The sequence below is a fragment of the Lytechinus variegatus genome, chromosome 13 (assembly GCF_018143015.1).
Source record: "Lytechinus variegatus isolate NC3 chromosome 13, Lvar_3.0, whole genome shotgun sequence".
Lineage (NCBI taxonomy): Eukaryota > Metazoa > Echinodermata > Echinoidea > Temnopleuroida > Toxopneustidae > Lytechinus > Lytechinus variegatus.
The window spans coordinates 26,580,053-26,597,481 of NC_054752.1; the positions used below are offsets into that span (position 1 = coordinate 26,580,053).

Below are 17,429 nucleotides of genomic sequence, written 5' to 3' on the forward strand. Positions count from 1 at the left end.
TGCCCAAAAATATGTAATCAAAGATCTATTCTGCTTGTCACTTTTCTTCAATTATTCTTGTCTTGTTATATTTATGTCAGTATCTAATATTTAGGTATAACGTCTGAGGGTCAAAGATTTGTTTTGCTTGTACCTTGCAACGTCGGAAACAAAAAGACAATTTCATTTTGCATATGTATGTAAAAGGAATAATTCATGTATAAAAGGCTTTTCTTGCGATTGCTTTCATTTGTTCCACTTTTTTAAGATGGATACTTAAGGCATTACCTGAACACTGGTGCACATTATCAACAACACAATTTCCATTAAAAAAGTGGATGTACTGCTTTTGGAACCCAAATTCCCCATGAATATATTCCTTACTTTTATCTTGCTTTTATCTCAAATTCTCTCTTTAGCTGGGAGGTATTGTTGAGCCTAACGATGGACAATGTCATATGGATAGCACTACAAACATGTACAGCTATAGTACTTTACAGGTAAGTTCTTGCCTCTGACCTATCCAGCTTCACTTCAACGTCGGTTTTGTTCTTTTTCTTTATGCACTTACTTTTAACGTATGAATACTGCTGTGTATCCTCGATGCAATTTTGTATTGCCTAATTATCATTCCGTTTAATTTTCTTTCTATCCCTCTCTATCTCTTTCTGTCTCTCTCTGCTATGATATCCCTCTATCTTCTTCGCTCACTTTCCTTCTCCACTGTGTCCACTTTTGTTCTATCCAACTAATTCTTTCTCTTCTTGTTTGCATGTTCTCTTCAATCTATCTCTTAGTTAACTCTCAGCCGTTTCTCACTCTTTGTATTTAATGGGTAAATTATTTGACATTTCCCTTCTCTGTTGTATTGCAATATATTATGTTTAATTTATTTATGTTTATTTTCTTTCAATATATTCGCCCAATGTCGAGGGTGTTTGTATATATACTTTATATCATTTGTATGTACAGCCAGTGGAGCCCAAATTTCTATGTATTTTTATCATGGCTCAATAATAAATGAATCTGAACCTGAATTTGAAGTCTTACTCTTGTTTTTTTTTATTAACCTGACTTGAAGACATGATGGTCTTGCACTGTCGATGATCCCAGTATATGCTCAACACATATAGCTACAACTGACCACAATTTTATTCCTTAACTTGAAAGAGTAGATGATCAATACAGAGAGAGGGGGGAGTGATAATTATGATAGATTATTATGATGATAGCAATGTTAATACCAAATTTGCAATGATAGTGATGATACAAGGGCCTAAATAAATATTGTGTACATACAACAATAAAATTATATATTCCAATCGTTTGTGTTATAACTTGCACTTCTTCATGTGATTTGCTGATCCCTTTATAAGCTTTGTTCTTTTGTTCCCATTATAGTCTCGTTGCTTGTCTTCTATTTTTCTGTATGTATTTTGTTATGGTTTAATGAATAGTTGAATGGAGTGATAGCAAGAATTAGTAGCTTTGATGATAAATGATGATGGCAAACTTTGACGGTAAGTGATAGTAATTATAGAGCTAATGTAAACACTTTTCTCTTATTTACAGGATTACCCCTCTATTGGACACCTCAGTGCCAAACTAAGAGAAAACAACGTCATACCGATTTTTGCTGTCACCAGCGACCAAACCCAACTGTACGCAGTAAGTACAATCTGTCGGTTTAATACAAAGTAAATAGTAAATTAAAGTCAAAAGGGGATGAGGAGACCAGGGCCCCGTCTTACAAAGACTTGCGATTGATCCAATCAATCGCAACTATGGAAAGCCAGCAACATCAACATCAAAATTACATGTTTGTACCTAATTTTATCTATAAATGATGTAAGTTCAATAGGTGACAGCCCGCTAGACCGAAGGTCCGCGAGACCGAGGGTCCGCGAGACCGAGGGTCCGCTAGACCGAGGGTCCGCGAGACCGAGGGTCCGCGAGACCGAAGGCCCGCGAGGCCGAAGGTCCGCGAGACCGACTTTTTTCCCTTCATCGGTTGCCGGTTGAAAGCTTGATATTCCAAGCATTTTGGTAACAATGATTAAGATGGGTAACTAAAAGAACAATTGACGCAAGCGCGCGAGCTGAAAATTTTGATATTTCGATCTGAAAAAATTGACAGTTTAATGGACGTTTTTAATAAAGAACAAGATGTATATCCAACCAAATATTATTGCAAATCGAAGCGGGTTTTTTTTTAGGTTTACCTGAAAACGGGACATTCTATTCACCTATTTAATCATGAAAAGTATGGGTTTATTGCTAAAGAAGTGATGCGAGCGCGAAACGCGAGCTGAAAATTTTTATATTCCACTCTGAAAAACGGATATTTTGAGCACGATTTTGAATAAAGAACGAGTTGTGCATCTCAATTTCGCTTGCCGATTTCTGTCTAACATTACAATCTTATTTTATTTTTACACATCCGGAATTATTGGGTGGGGGGGGGAAAATATGTTTGCCCCCCCCCCTATCCCCCAGGATTGACGCCTCTGATCGTAAGTTTATACTGTAAGTAGCAGAAACATCCCCCTCCCTGCACCACACCCCCTAGAGAGACGTTTCGTGCGCGCAGTACGTGTTTCGCACCACCGCTAGGGCGGTGGTGAGCAGGCGTGCTCGCATTATAATTTGTTGGTGAGATATGTGTCTCTCATGAGTCATGAAATCCTAGCAACGCCACTGATTCTATATAGTTACCGGGAATTATTTACCCCCCCCGTTAACAGGCACCTTTTACCATGGTTACGCCACTGCAACGAGGCGTCTTAAACCACTCGACCGCGGCAACCGATGAAGGGGAAAAAGTCGGTCTCGCGGGCCTTCGGTCTCGCGGACCCTCGGCCTGGCGGACCTTCGGTCAAGTGGTCGGACCCCGTTCAATACATTCACTGTTTTCTTGACAATTCAGTACGCTTCTCTTTGTTTTCAAAGGACATTGAGCAAATTTCCCGAAGATAAATTATGACATTGATGGATTTCCATATAGTTGTGATTGATCGGATCAATCGTAACTCTTTGTAAGATGGAGCCCAGATGATTGTTGCTGGAAAAAAATCAATATTAGTTTTTCTCTTGTATGTGCTACAGTCCTAAATAAGACATAACTTTTAGTTATCAATATGAATGATTTCATCAGATTTATTTCATTCATTCATTACAACTGGTTTATATTAACTATGTATGACCTCACTGCACAGGCGATTCCATAAAAAATACACTATTGGAAAAAGTTTAAATGACTGCTTTCCTCACATTCTATATAAAAAGTAAGAAAAAAGAAAATTTGTAAAAGTCAGCTTCCAATGTATGAGAAAAATAGAGAGTAGGGAAAACATGACTTCACAAAGTTAGCAATTCATGAGGGCAGAATTAAGATTTAGACAAATCTTGCAAAATAATTTCTCTTAAATGAAAACTTAAAATTTGTTCCAATATTTCATTTTGGGTTCATAGATAATTTCTTTCATTATAAAAACTCTTATTTATCCTTGGGATAATTCCTATGATTTAATTATGTATTTTTTATTATTTACAGAATCTACAGACATACATTGAGGGTGCAACTGTTGGTACTCTTGACAGTGATTCTGGGAATGTTGTTGAGCTCATCAGAGAGAATTATAATGTAAGACCATAACTTTTTTAGTAAAAAAATATACATATTTATTTATTGATTATTCATTCATGCATTATATATTTATTTGTGTTTTATTCATTCATTCATCCGTTCATATGTATATATATTTCTTTACTTTTACTCACTTATTTGTTACTTGTTGGGTTTTTTGTTTGTTCATTTTTTATTTTTGTATTTATTTATTAATTTTCAAATGATTTAAAAACATTTTAAACGATGCAATTTGTTAAAGATGTTAACTTGAAATAATTATTTGTTCCTGTAGTAATTCTTTTGGAATTTTATTAAGAACTCAATAGTTATCATGAAACATGATTAATGAACATGTCTATTATTTGCCTTTGGATGATGACATTCTTTCCTTAAAATGTATGATCATATTATTTTACTTGAAACATTCAGCAAATCACATCCCAAGTGCGACTGACATCGACGGCTCCTGATGATGTCACACTGTCCTATCGAGCAAACTGCATACATGAAACAGTTGAGGATAGCAGCGAGTGTTTTGGCCTGCAGTTAGGTGACACAGTATCGTTTGATATCACCATTACAGCTGAGCGGTGTCTGGAAGGTGGCATGACAAGGTTACTATTATAAATTTTTTTTACAGGATTTTCTGCATTTATTGGAATGATATACAAAACAAATTTACAATGCGTGAGGTATAATCAAAATATAGCATAAAGTACATAACCAAATGACAATCTTATATATAGTGACTAGAGAAAGACATAAATACAATACAGAAAAAAACTTAATGGGTAAAATGCAGAATGAAACTATATAAGTGAATATATGTTTGGAGCATAGCAGCCAATTGTTATTATTGTTATTATCATTCAATCTTAATTAGTGGTACTTTTTTATTATTCTAGATGTCATTCTCATCATTATCATTGTTGTAATTTTTATCTGCATTATTATTATGACTATCAATGTAATGAAACTTGATAGCATGGTTAACATCATTCATTATTTAAGATGGCTATAGTGATTATTTTAGTTATTACTATGGTACATAAGTCTGTTTATCATCATCACTACATTTGCTGCATAACTTGGAAAATTTATGGTCATTTTGTTCTCGCTTATTGAACTTCCATGTTGAATGAACACTGCCATAGTTTCCATGTCTGTATATTGAGAAGAATACACATGCTGTAAGCCATTCACCTACTGTACTTGTATCTGTTTTTCTATACGTACAATTTGTCTATTCTCTCAATGTAAGAATATACGGTTTTTGAAATAATAATAATAGTGGTAATATCATATGGAAGCTTAAAAGTGCCACCGAGATGTTGAGATAATTATCTCGGGAAGTCGACATCTTGATAGCAAAAGATAAGATGACGAGATCCCAGATCTCATCATGTCGACATCTTTTAGAAGAAATGATGAGATGACAAGATCCCGAATCTCATCATGTCAACATCTTTTAGAAGAGATGATGAGATGACAAGATCCCGGATCTCATCATGTCAACATCTTTAAGAAGAGATGATGAGATGACAAGATCCCGAATCTCATCATGTCAACATCTTTAAGAAGAGATGATGAGATGACAAGATCCCGGATCTCATCATGTCAACATCTTTAAGAAGAGATGATGAGATGACAAGATCCCGGATCTCATCATGTTGACATCTTGTAGAAGAGATGATGAGATGACAAGATCCCGGAACTCATCATGTCAACATCTTTTAGAAGAGATGATGAGATGACGAGATCTCGGATCTCATCATGTTGACATCTTGTAGAAGAGATGATCAGATGACAAGATCTTGGATCTCGTCATGTCTACATCCAGTGGAAGAGATGATCAGATGTCATGATCTCGTAACTCGTCATGTCTACATCTTTAAGAAGAGATGATTAGATGACATGATCATGGATCGAAGATCTTGTCATCTGACCATCTCTTCTAAAAGATGACGACATGACGAGATCCGGGATCTTGTCATCTCATCATCTCTTCTAAAAGATGTCAACATGATGAGATCCGGGATCTTGTCATCTCATCATCTCTTCTAAAAGATGTTGACATGATGAGATCCGGGATCTTGTCATCTCAACATCTCTTCTAAAAGATGTCAACATGATGAGATCCGGGATCTTGTCATCTCATCATCTCTTCTAAAAGATGTTGACATGATGAGATCCGGGATCTTGTCATCTCAACATCTCTTCTGAAAGATGTCAACATGATGAGATCCGGGATCTTGTCATCTCATCATCTCTTCCAAAAGATGTTGACATGATGAGATCCGGGATCTTGTCATCTCAACATCTCTTCTAAAAGATGTCAACATGATGAGATCCGGGATCTTGTCATCTCATCATCTCTTCCAAAAGATGTTGACATGATGAGATCTGGGATCTTGTCATCTCATCATCTCTTCTAAAAGATGTTGACATGATGAGATCCGGGATCTTGTCATCTCATCATCTCTTCTAAAAGATGTTGACATGATGAGATCCGGGATCTTGTCATCTCATCATCTCTTCTAAAAGATGTCGACATGATGAGATCCAGGATCTCGTCATCTTATCTTTTGCTATCAAGATGTCGACTTCCCAAGATAATTATCTCAACATCTCGGTGGCACTTTTAAGCTTCCATAATATCATGCAATTAACATTTATATAGCACTTAATAAATAATAATGATGATATGCAAAATTTATATAGCACTTACAAATGTTTCTAAGCGCTGCTTATTATATTACCCCGGCTTTAGCACGGCTACCCTAATCAGGCGCATCGAGCATTCAAGGAATTCCTTCCTACCGGGTACACATTTACTACACCTGGGTCGAGAGTGACAAAATAGATAAACGCCTTGCCGAAGGACACGAGTGCTGTGGTGGAATAAAATAATACTATTACTTCCGTCAGTACAGCTACTCTTATTGGGTTTGACCTCTTTCGATTCATTTCTTTATTAGTTTTGATATTGGACCAGTAGGATTCAGTGAGCAGCTTCAGATTGAACTAGATGTTACATGTGAGTGTGACTGCCAGGATATTAGGGTAAGTTTACAAACTAGCAGCACATACTATCTCAAGTCCTTAATTACTAAAAACTGGCCAGTTTCCTTGCCCATAATCCAAGGTTATGAGTATTGTAGCAAAACAAGGACTTCCCTCTAGGCAAATTATGTTTAATACCAATCAAAATCAACTCCAAACCGAACTTAACAGTAGCAAATTTTCAAATTTCGTGAAAAGCATTAATATCTGTAAATAAGCATGGTCATTTGTGTGACAGATGCAAAATAAGATAATTTAGAAATGATTTTATTGAATGTAGCCTTATTGTCAGCATGCGAGCAGGACAGAATTTTGTATGCTGTTTCTTGCTACTAACTCTTGTCCTTTCACATTTGATAGGAAATGAACAGCCCTGATTGCAGTGGGGGCAATGGGACATTGATATGTGGTGAGTGTGAATGCAACCAAGGCCGGTATGGTAGCAAGTGTGAATGCAGCGGTAATGAAATCAACATGGATAGCACTGATCCGTCACCTTGTAGGACGTAAGTATTCTTGGGTCTGTTCACATAGCTGTTCTTAAAATCATATTCAGTAATATGAATGACCAGATTATGGTAAGCCAAGTGTATGTCCCAATCACATTTGCTAAAGTTGAAAAATGCAAATGTAATATTGATAAACATTTTACTATTAAAATATTTTAGAAAAAGTAGGCCTTTATTTTTTGGCTTATGACTGAAATAATCTGCATTGTTTTGCACTTCATATTTCAATCATGAAAATAATGATAGAAGTAACTAGGGGCAGCGGAGGTATATTTTGACAGTACTGATAGCAGTTATTATAGAAACAAAATTTCTGTAGTAGAGGTAGTATTTCTGTAGTAGAAGTGGTGAATGATAATAAAATAATAATTTTAGATTATTTTAAAGTGCAAACATCCGTCAGGCATGATGCTCATGGCGCTATGTACAATCATTTTAAAAAATGAAATAAAGATTAAAAAAATGACAAATAATAAAAAAATAGATACAAAAGAAGAAGTGATGGTAGTAGTAGTAGTAGTAGTAGTAGTAGTAGTAAACGTAGTATCAATAGTAGCAATTCTAGTGTCATCATATACTGCTATTCTGAATATTTTAATTTTTATTATACTTACTTGAATAGATTAGTTTATTTTGTTACTATTCTGTCTTTATTTTTATTACTGATATTATCCAGTGATAACACTACAAGAACATGTTCTGGACGAGGAGAATGTATCTGTGGGAAATGCGTCTGTGATAACACTGGGGTAAGATACCGTAGACTTAATTTAATTCTGAAAATAGAATGTATCTTGAAAGAACAGTAGAGGGCAGTACTTATCTTTCGCAGCCCTTCCCTAATGAGCTTCTGTCAAGTTAGATTTATTTTTTCAGAACAGAAAATGATTCACATATTGTACAGTATGTTCTTTTCATTGACATTATGGCCATTCTGAATATTTTAACATTATTCTGATTTTAACAGTCAACATTGGTGCCTTAATGTTATTGTATTTATGCCACTGTGTGTGTATGATAAACATGAAGTGTTTTTGAAAGTGAATAGGAAGATTTCCTACCCAATGAAATTTAACATAACCTTTCAGTAACTTGAATGAATAGGTAGTGTTTGAATAATATCTGTCTTTTAATCCCGGGGGGGCCACTTCCATTCACGAGTGGATACCATGCGCGACCATGGGGTCTCGAAAAGCACCCTAAACACGTAATTTCCATATTCTTAAAATGCACCCCTTAACAAGTATTGGCGTGTGAAACCCTACCCTTAACAAGTATTGGAAGCAAAACGATACTCTTGGCAAATATTCCCTGAAATGAACCCCTAAACAAGTACAGGAATGTTTTATTGTTACGGGTCCTTCGGTCGTCGACTTAACCTTATTTGGGTTAGTACGACCCCACCTTCTACACCTCGCGCAAATCGGACCCTAAACACGTAGTGTTGGGGCAAAAAGGACATCCTTTATAAAACATTTTGATTTTGTTTTATCATCCCCGCAAATTCGACCCTAAACACGTAATTTTCCTAGCGAAATAGATACCCTTTTTTCATTATTTTTGTGTTTTTGACACCCTTATCACGTTACGTACGTAACGTGCCCTATCGTGAAAAAGACATCCTTTTTACGTGTTTTTTTGGTCGCGCATGGTATCCGCTCGTCAATGTAAGTGGCCCCCCCGGGCTTTTAATAATAGTTGTAAATATGGGTTTTTTTAATTTAACATAACTTTTCAGTAACTTGACTGAATAGGTAGTGTTTGAATGATATATGTCTTTTAGTAATAGTTGTAAATATGTTTTTTTTTAATTTAACATAACTTTTCAGTAACTTGTCTTGTCTTTCCATTAATGCCCACAATCATTATATTGATTACTATGGCATATGAATGTCAAGATTGACTTGACCTGAATTTTGCCGGGACCGGCAGGTGCAAAACACCGGGTATATAAACACCCTACTCTTTGACAAATAATGTATTGGTTTTAACGTGCATAGGTTGTGACTCTCCTATACACGGGACAAACATTTGCGTCCTTTCCGATGGACGTAGTGTTTTCCAACTGCATTCACACCTGCACTGAATACAGTGGTGTGGCACGGTAACACACAATGCTATAGCATCAGATTATTTTGTTAGACGCGTTTTGGCATGAGTGGGACTTGAACCCCTCACGCTGAGATCTACGATCTTATCCGAAACATGTGCTCTAACCGACTGAGCTAGGCTGCCTCCCTTGAATGAATAGGTAGTGTTTGAATAATATCTGTCTTTTAGTAATATTTGTATTATTCTGTTTTTGTTTTTTTTCCGTTCTATGACAGAATCCTGGTGAGGTGATCTCTGGACAGTTTTGTGAATGTGATAACTTCAACTGTCCCTACAGCCGTGGACTCAGATGTGGAGGTATGTATTTTAATTTCAAAATATCTAGTATTTTAGATGTTATACACATAAGGAACTTTGTCATTTCTAGTTTTCATCTGGGTATTGCCTTGGAGGAAAAGGAGAACCCTATATCTGCTTCAGCTAGTAGCTTCTGACTGTTGGGGTGGATAGCAGAGGGGCAGGAGGAAATGTCTTATGATTGGATATATATACATTGATATGGGGGTAATAGACCTAATGGAGGTACTTTTAATAAATCATGTCAATTCATGCAAGTCAATATAGGTGAAGTATGCAAGTCAAGTCTAAACCTTTCCAACATCATTAAAACATATAAGATCACAAACATACTGCAGAATACAGATAAATCTTTTAGTTTGCACCTTCCCTTAACTTAGGTAGGCCTGTAGAGACATGGCTGCACCTCAATAAGGTGAATGGAGCTAACTGCACCATGATATGTGCAAAGAACTTCTTCGGGAGCAAAGTTTCACTAAAACAGGAGCTTCCGTTGTTTTTTATGAAAATCCCACTTTACATTGTTGTATTGACCGTCTGGTTCCTTTAGGCAACCAATTGAAATTAATCCCTACAAACCATGGTTTAAATTGTAGGGCCTGACCAAGGGACTTGTGTCTGTGACATAGCTACAAGACAACCCAAGTGCGAGTGTAAATCAGGTTATGAGGGTGACAGCTGTGATTGTCCCACCCGGAAAGATATGTGTCGGGCTAGCAATGGGGTAAGTCACCAATTAACTTTCTTTTAAAGAGGCTGTGTTGTATGAGTCTTGAAGAGATGGCGAAAAGAGGAAACCTTTTTGTTGTATTTCAGGATTTTAGATACCATTGCTCGGTGGAGCATGATGATAAACATCCGCAACCCAAATCTGATGAGGGTCGGTTTACTGGGGCTCTGTGATGTCACACATTTAGAATTCTAAAGAACTGAGTCCCATGATTACGATACATTTTCCACAATAAAAGATGACATTGAAACCTTGATTCTAATTGGTTATTGATAATAAATGTGTACAAAAGCATAAATGACCATTTGATTGTGGGTTTTGGGGGGATGTCATGCCCCCCCCCCCTTTATCTTAGCTCCCTCCCTCTCACATCCATGGCCCTTGTGTGTGAATTGTCCTACACTGTTAAAAAAACCCTGTTTTTACAGAAAAAAGAAGATTTTGCAAAAAGCAATAACAGAATCATTCTGTAATATCATAAAACAGGAATTCTTCTGCAATTTAACGGCAGAACAGGTCAAAAGGAGAAAAGAGTGTTTTATTAAAGGAAATTTGTAAGGTTCTATACACCAAATACCGATTTTCTTGTAAGATTACGCAAACTGGTAAGAATACAGGTGTTCTCGAGACTGCTGCAGGAATTTCTTTTATTTTAAGGACAACTTTTCTAACAGTGTTCTGAATCATCTCCCCTTGTGGCAAGTATTTCTGTTGTTGTATTTTCAATGAACTTTCTTATGATTACTTGTTTTTTCATAACTTTTTTTTCTCTCCCTCTATTACAGTTAGAATGCAATGCCCATGGAACATGTGTGTGTGGTGCTTGCGAGTGTTTTGCAGACTCGCAGTTTCAAGGAAAAACATGCGAGAAGTGCCCTGTAAGTTTGCATATAGTTCAATTCAAATTCAATTTTTTTTTTGACAGAATAAAATTCATACATTCACACATATATACACAATATACATGCATATACAAATATACACAATCAACATTGGAATCCTTCTGATAGATATTTTGACGATGATAATGAGAGAATATGTTATCCCCATATAGCATAAGCTGACTCTTGATCAAAACTGTGATCAAATTGTGTTTTAACATTTCGTCGCACGCACCACAAACCGTCCTCTCTGCGCACTTTGATGCGAAAGTTAGTTTTGCAGAAAACGTATTTAAAGAAAGCTTTTTTAAAACCAGCAACAAGTGCACCTACAAGCAGAGCCAATTATTTACCAGTGTCTTCGTTCAAAAGTTTAGGTTCTAAGGTTTCATCCTGTATCTTTATATGTTCTTGAAATTAATTATTCACGCCACAGTGGGCATCGTAACAGAGAGGACGGTTTGTGGAATAGATACAGTGTGCTATCGCGCATCTAAGTGCGCAGAGAGGACGGTTCGTGGTGCGTGCGATGATTTGATGAAGCACTGTTTACATTTAATTTGAATTCATGATTGTTTTTTGTTCTTGAGATTTTGCCCCGTTTTGTTTTCTTAATACTGCGAAATCACATCTGGCATTGTATTTGTTGTTTTCTTACTCCCTTTTGTCAGACATGCCCACTAGGAAATTGCCACATACACCGAGACTGTGTAGAGTGTACTGTGTTTCAATCAGGAAGACTCACACCTGAACAGTGTAGCATGTGTGATGTCAATATCGTCAATGTTACAAGTGTTGAAGAATGTAAGTAGAGGCCTCAATTGAGTAAGTCATGAATTAATATGTTGTGCTTCGTGTTTATTGGTTGTATAATGTATTTTGCATTCAAAGTCTTCAGTGTTAATGATTCATAAATGCGTTTTTCATCAAACTCACCTGGTCTTAATGACAATGATGATAGAAATTTATCATCTTTGTTAATTGCAGACCACTTTAATATGATCTTATCCATGAAAGTTTAGTACATGACAACTGTTTTGTTATCACTGACGTTTTAGTTCAATTCTAAATCCTTGTTGTTTCAAGGTAAAACTTTAATCTTTAACATTAATAGTGTAATATTTCATCAATTATGGGATCTTTTTATACCACAACTGTCCCTAAGAAGATCCCCTACTTTCATATCAGATTTGTTGATTTTATTTATATGTCTGTATTGTTGTTATCCTTTAGAATGCAAGTATATATCAGTTGTGTAATTTTGAATCAGAACAAATCAAGAAGTGAATGACTATGCTGACAATGCACAAAGTTAGCTGTTACTTATGTAGCCGTTTTTATTCTGCAATCATTTAGTAGCTAATTTCTTTTGATATAAAATGTTGGTAGCTGCGTGATGTAGTCAGTCTAATTTGCGACATTTTAACATTAATTTGACTCTCTTTCTTATCTTTATTTCTTCCCAGATACCAATGAAAATCTCAAATGTAGCTTTGATTTTCAGAACAGCAGCTGCACTTTTGATTTTGTTGTAATCGTGGAAAATGAAACACTCACCGTATACGTCAACCAAGAGGAAAGTAAGTGCAGATGCATTTATGGATCTAGGGTGGGGTGGATCTATAGGGTGGGGTGCCTACATTCTCCTTGAAAGAAAGAGGGCGAGAAAAGAAAGAAAGGGAAATTATTTTGTTTTGTGCATCAATAACCTTATGATGGTTTGTCAGATTGTTTTTTTTTTTGGTGGGGCAGTTGAATTTTTGTGACCATTTTTCAATTTTCTTGTAGTCTTTTCAGAAAAAGATAGGGGGATTGGTGGACTTGTCAATGTTTAGGAGGCCAATATCTAGGCTATTCCTTACCCATGAGAACCTTCTTGGTTTAACAGGTTCAAAATTAATTGCTAATGAAACAATTTGGGCCCTCCCCCAATTTACAAAACTCTGGACCCGTCCCTGGGCAGATATCTGTAGAGATGATAGGTACAAGTCAGGAGCAATGATTGTTGTTGCACAAGAGATATAGTGGAAGTAAGAATTAGGAAGACAAAAAAGGAGAGAATAAAACGATAAGCATACGGTAAGACTTTTAAGGACAAACACAGATATAGTGCTGAACATACATTCATGCTTACCCATACATTATCTCCTATCCCATAAAATGATTTATTTGACAAAAATATCTTCCCATCTTTGCGTAACAGGTTGCATCGTCCCCGTGACAGGGCCCATTCTGACGGGAGAAGAGATCAGGTGGATTGTTATCGGTATCATTCTCGGTATCGTCCTCATCGGCATGATCCTCGTCTTCGCCTGGAGGTTATACACGTATGTCCAAGATAAGAGAGAATATGCCCAATGGGAGAATGAATGCAAGAAAGCACAGTGGGATCAGGTATGGCTTTCAACATTCTTCGTATTTGTTACATCTTAATCACTAACTTCCATTTAATGCATATCACTTTCGGTTCAATTCATTTTCTAAAATAAAAATAATTTTTTCACCATTTGTACCCATTTGTAAAATTCATTCTATGAAAGAGTAACCAAAATGAAAATGAATGCTTAATAAATATACCCACGAGGAATTACATTCTGAAAATATTTGTTTTCAAATTGGTTGATTAGTTTTTACCTGAGTGCAATGGAAATACTGATATTGTTTTTAAATGCCAGTAGAAGACAGCATGGTACTAATAATTGTTATGATAATTCCAAACTAGCTAGAGACATTCCCACTTTGACTAGTATAGTAGGAATAGCTGGTTTTAAGACATCTACTCTTGAGGACAAATTCTTCGGGGGCGACTTCCACCTGACAACTTCCGTGGTGGATTGACAGCTGCCCCCAGAGGACAGTGCCCCTGGAGGGCTACTCCCATGCCGGGTAGGGTGGAGTTACTAGGTGGGAGTCATCCCCGGTAGAGTTGTCCTTAGAGGAACTGGTTTTGATACAGGAATAGCACACATGCAGATTAAGCTTTAAGAGATCGGATAGTCAATGACTGATTGTATAATGAATTTTCAAGTAAACCTCAACTATCAGTTGAAGATTTTCTACTATAATCAATCTCATATTGGGGTTTTAAAATAATTGTATTTAAAAAGATATGAATGCTAAGGATATCTAAGAAAAATAATTGACAAACTTTGTCAGAACTATAGTGTAAAGGACATATCAAGACCATTCTTTCCAGGCAGATCTGGGAAAAACATGGCAGAAATAACTAAGGCTGAAATTTGTCCAGTCAATGAGAGTCTCAAAGGAAAATATGGCCCAAAGAAATTGTTACAAAAAAATGTTATAACATAGCCGCCCTTGATAGTTACACTGGTATAACCCCATTACCTTGTTACCTGTATCATGTCATCATCATCAACTGCACTTTTATCTGCAGGAAACCAGAAAAGAGGAGATGCTTTCCTTACCAACCACATAGGATTGTGATGATGGTGGTGGTGGTGGTGGTGGTGGTGGTGATAGTGATGATGATGATGATGGTGGTGGTGGTGATAGTGATGATGATGATGGTGGTGGCGGCGGCAGTTGTGGTGGTGATGATGATGATGATGGTGGTGGTGGTGGTGGCGGTGATGGTGGTGGTGATGATGATAGTGATGATGATGATGTGGGATTTTGTGTTTGCTGTCATTTTTTCCATTGTTGAACTCACTTCTTGAGTAAAACTTCTAGTTTGATTAATACATTTCATCTTATAGAGCAATGATGCAACAGTTGTTGAAATGTATATCCAATCTCTTGTATCTCCTTCCTTTGTATTTTCCAGAGTGATAACCCCATCTACAAGTCATCTACAACGACATTCAAGAACCCAACATATGGAAAATAACGTACACTCCTCTATCTGCAATGGGATACCAGTCTCCTTATTTATTTAACTGGCTATGTTACAAGAAAGTGTACTCGCGCTGAAAACGGGTATAAGCCAAGACATGTGCTATTACTGAATCTGTATCTTCTTTATTCTTTCCTTTATTTACAGAGGAAAAATCCCCTCTTCCAGTCGTCTTCAACCAGGTTTGAAAACCCAATGTTTGGGCAATGATAATAAAAAAAAGAATGGCTGCTTTGGGGAAAATATGAATTGCTTACAGCATAACATGATATAAATGTACAAGTATAAAGACTTTAACTATTTCTCGTTTCTATCTCTGCATTTGTTACCCTCCAGAATATCAGTGCTATCTATCTTCCTCCGATATCTCGCTTTGAAAATCCGATGAATCAGAAAAATTAGCCAATTGGCTTTGTGGAATGGGAAATATTTTTCTTGGTATGCGTGATGCGGTAACTATTTTCCAATTCTTGTTTCACAATCTGCTCTCTTTAGTCAATGAACACATTTAAGCACATTCATACAGCTCTTGAGACTAATTCTCATTTTGTTTTACAAATCAATCGACGAGAATATGCACTACACATCCATCTTAGTAGTCAAAGCTGAATTTATTGGAATGTGTTTTAAGATGCACCTGGGGGGCGTTTCATCCTCATTTGTCTCCTGACAAGTTGACTGATTTAGAAACTTCTCTGGCTTATGATTGGCTGAGAAGCAGTTGTCTGAATGCTGCCATGGTAACTCTTGACTTGTCAATGCTGACTTCTTTTGTATTAAACACTCCACAGGTATATGCTTCATCATCCTTCTTTTCAAAGTTTATGAAGTATTAAAGGTCACATCAAATAAAATGAGACAGTCTCAAACAAATGTTAATGTTAATTGTCTAGAAAACGGATGATGTCGGATTTTCTTATAAAAAAAACATTAGTTACACTACTGATACATTTCATTACCTAACGCTTAATACTTCCAGTTAATGGTGGAGGTCACTTTTCAAATTCTACCTATGCACTTGTTCAAACATTAGGAATAATATGATATATATAGGGATATTATCACTCTCGCTTTCTTCATAATGGTGCAAATCTGTCGCTGTTTTTACTAAAAATAAATGAGAACTTGGTGTACAGTTGCATTTAAGAGCTTGTAGACATTTTTAAAGCAAATAGGACAGATATTTGAAATTAATCTTTTTCAATAAATGCTTTAGTTTTAGGACCGAGAATGTCACACTGAATTATGCTTCTTTCTTATATATCATAAAGCATTCCTGCATTTATAAGAGTTATAATGCCTTGTCTGAAAGCAGTTGGCTTGTATCTTCTTTGATGGTGTGTTCCGAATATTAAATTCTCTGTCGGCCAATCGTTTGCTTGACGAAATACACAATGCATTCTAAATGTTACTGACGTGCTTGAACCCCAAGTGGCTATGATTAAGCAATGGGTTTCGGATACTAACTCATACATGTAATGCACATTTCTTACCAGTGTAAGGTTACCATACATCTCATCATTAGATTTTAAAGGATTAGATTTAATCATATTCTCTAGATGGAACATTGAATGGGGAACTACTTTTCACTACTTTCACAAACCCACCACCCTTCCCTATTGAAGGCGGCTCACTTCATTAATATACAATTAATATACATCAGTGCTGGGCATTGGTAAGAATTGTGCACACGAGGGACCTTTGGAACAGTTCTTGCCCGAGTCATAGCCTAGGGCATTTGGACTATTTCAAAGGTAACATGTGATTGTAATTATTTCAACACACTTGCAAAATGATGTGCATTATTTGTTTTATAAAATAGTGATGTGGATCCTTGTTACATGGTAATATATCCTCATCTCAAAACCTGGTCAATAGGAATAGAACTAGTCATTAGTACCAGCCATTAGCAACGTTTCCAGTCAGCTGATATAAATGACTTGTCACATGATCAAGTTCAGGCAATCATTTGATGAGGATCCATGTCACCATTTTATAACATAATTGCAGTCACTTAATGATGGCATGCACTGTTCAAACTTGTGTGTCCAAATTTCATGATCATGATCAAATTTCACATGTGCACAAAGATATCTTATTGTGTAACCATCATTCTTTTGAAAAAAAGAAAAAGACTACAGCATTTTCATATTTCACATCAGATTTGGTTTGAACATTCACATATCTTTACTCCAACTTCCATCAAGCAGAATTAGTTATACTTTTCACACTCACAAGCCTACTGTAGATAGAGTAATGCACAAATAGCTCTTGACTAAGTCTGCATTCATCGTCGGTACATTATCGTCATGGTAACATGATTTTATGGCTGCAGTATCACTCTGAATGTGTGCGTCAAATTATAAGTGACACA

General features: G+C 36.3%; 1 protein-coding gene across 2 annotated transcripts in view; it reads left to right on the forward strand.

The window, feature by feature from the left end:
* LOC121426622 (integrin beta-1-A-like) overlaps nucleotides 1-17,167 on the forward strand; it is a 100,332-nt gene extending 83,165 nt beyond the window's left edge. For both annotated transcript variants that reach the window (XM_041622981.1, XM_041622980.1), the window contains 14 exons: nucleotides 399-479; nucleotides 1,552-1,647; nucleotides 3,533-3,622; nucleotides 4,037-4,221; nucleotides 6,586-6,670; nucleotides 7,031-7,176; nucleotides 7,856-7,928; nucleotides 9,507-9,588; nucleotides 10,185-10,312; nucleotides 11,104-11,196; nucleotides 11,871-12,003; nucleotides 12,666-12,779; nucleotides 13,403-13,593; nucleotides 14,987-17,167. In XM_041622981.1, coding sequence (XP_041478915.1) covers nucleotides 399-479; nucleotides 1,552-1,647; nucleotides 3,533-3,622; nucleotides 4,037-4,221; nucleotides 6,586-6,670; nucleotides 7,031-7,176; nucleotides 7,856-7,928; nucleotides 9,507-9,588; nucleotides 10,185-10,312; nucleotides 11,104-11,196; nucleotides 11,871-12,003; nucleotides 12,666-12,779; nucleotides 13,403-13,593; nucleotides 14,987-15,049 — 1,560 coding nt within the window. In that variant the 3' untranslated portion in view covers nucleotides 15,050-17,167. The remainder of the gene's footprint in view (nucleotides 1-398; nucleotides 480-1,551; nucleotides 1,648-3,532; nucleotides 3,623-4,036; nucleotides 4,222-6,585; nucleotides 6,671-7,030; nucleotides 7,177-7,855; nucleotides 7,929-9,506; nucleotides 9,589-10,184; nucleotides 10,313-11,103; nucleotides 11,197-11,870; nucleotides 12,004-12,665; nucleotides 12,780-13,402; nucleotides 13,594-14,986) is intronic.
* The last annotated feature ends 262 nt before the right edge of the window (nucleotides 17,168-17,429 follow it).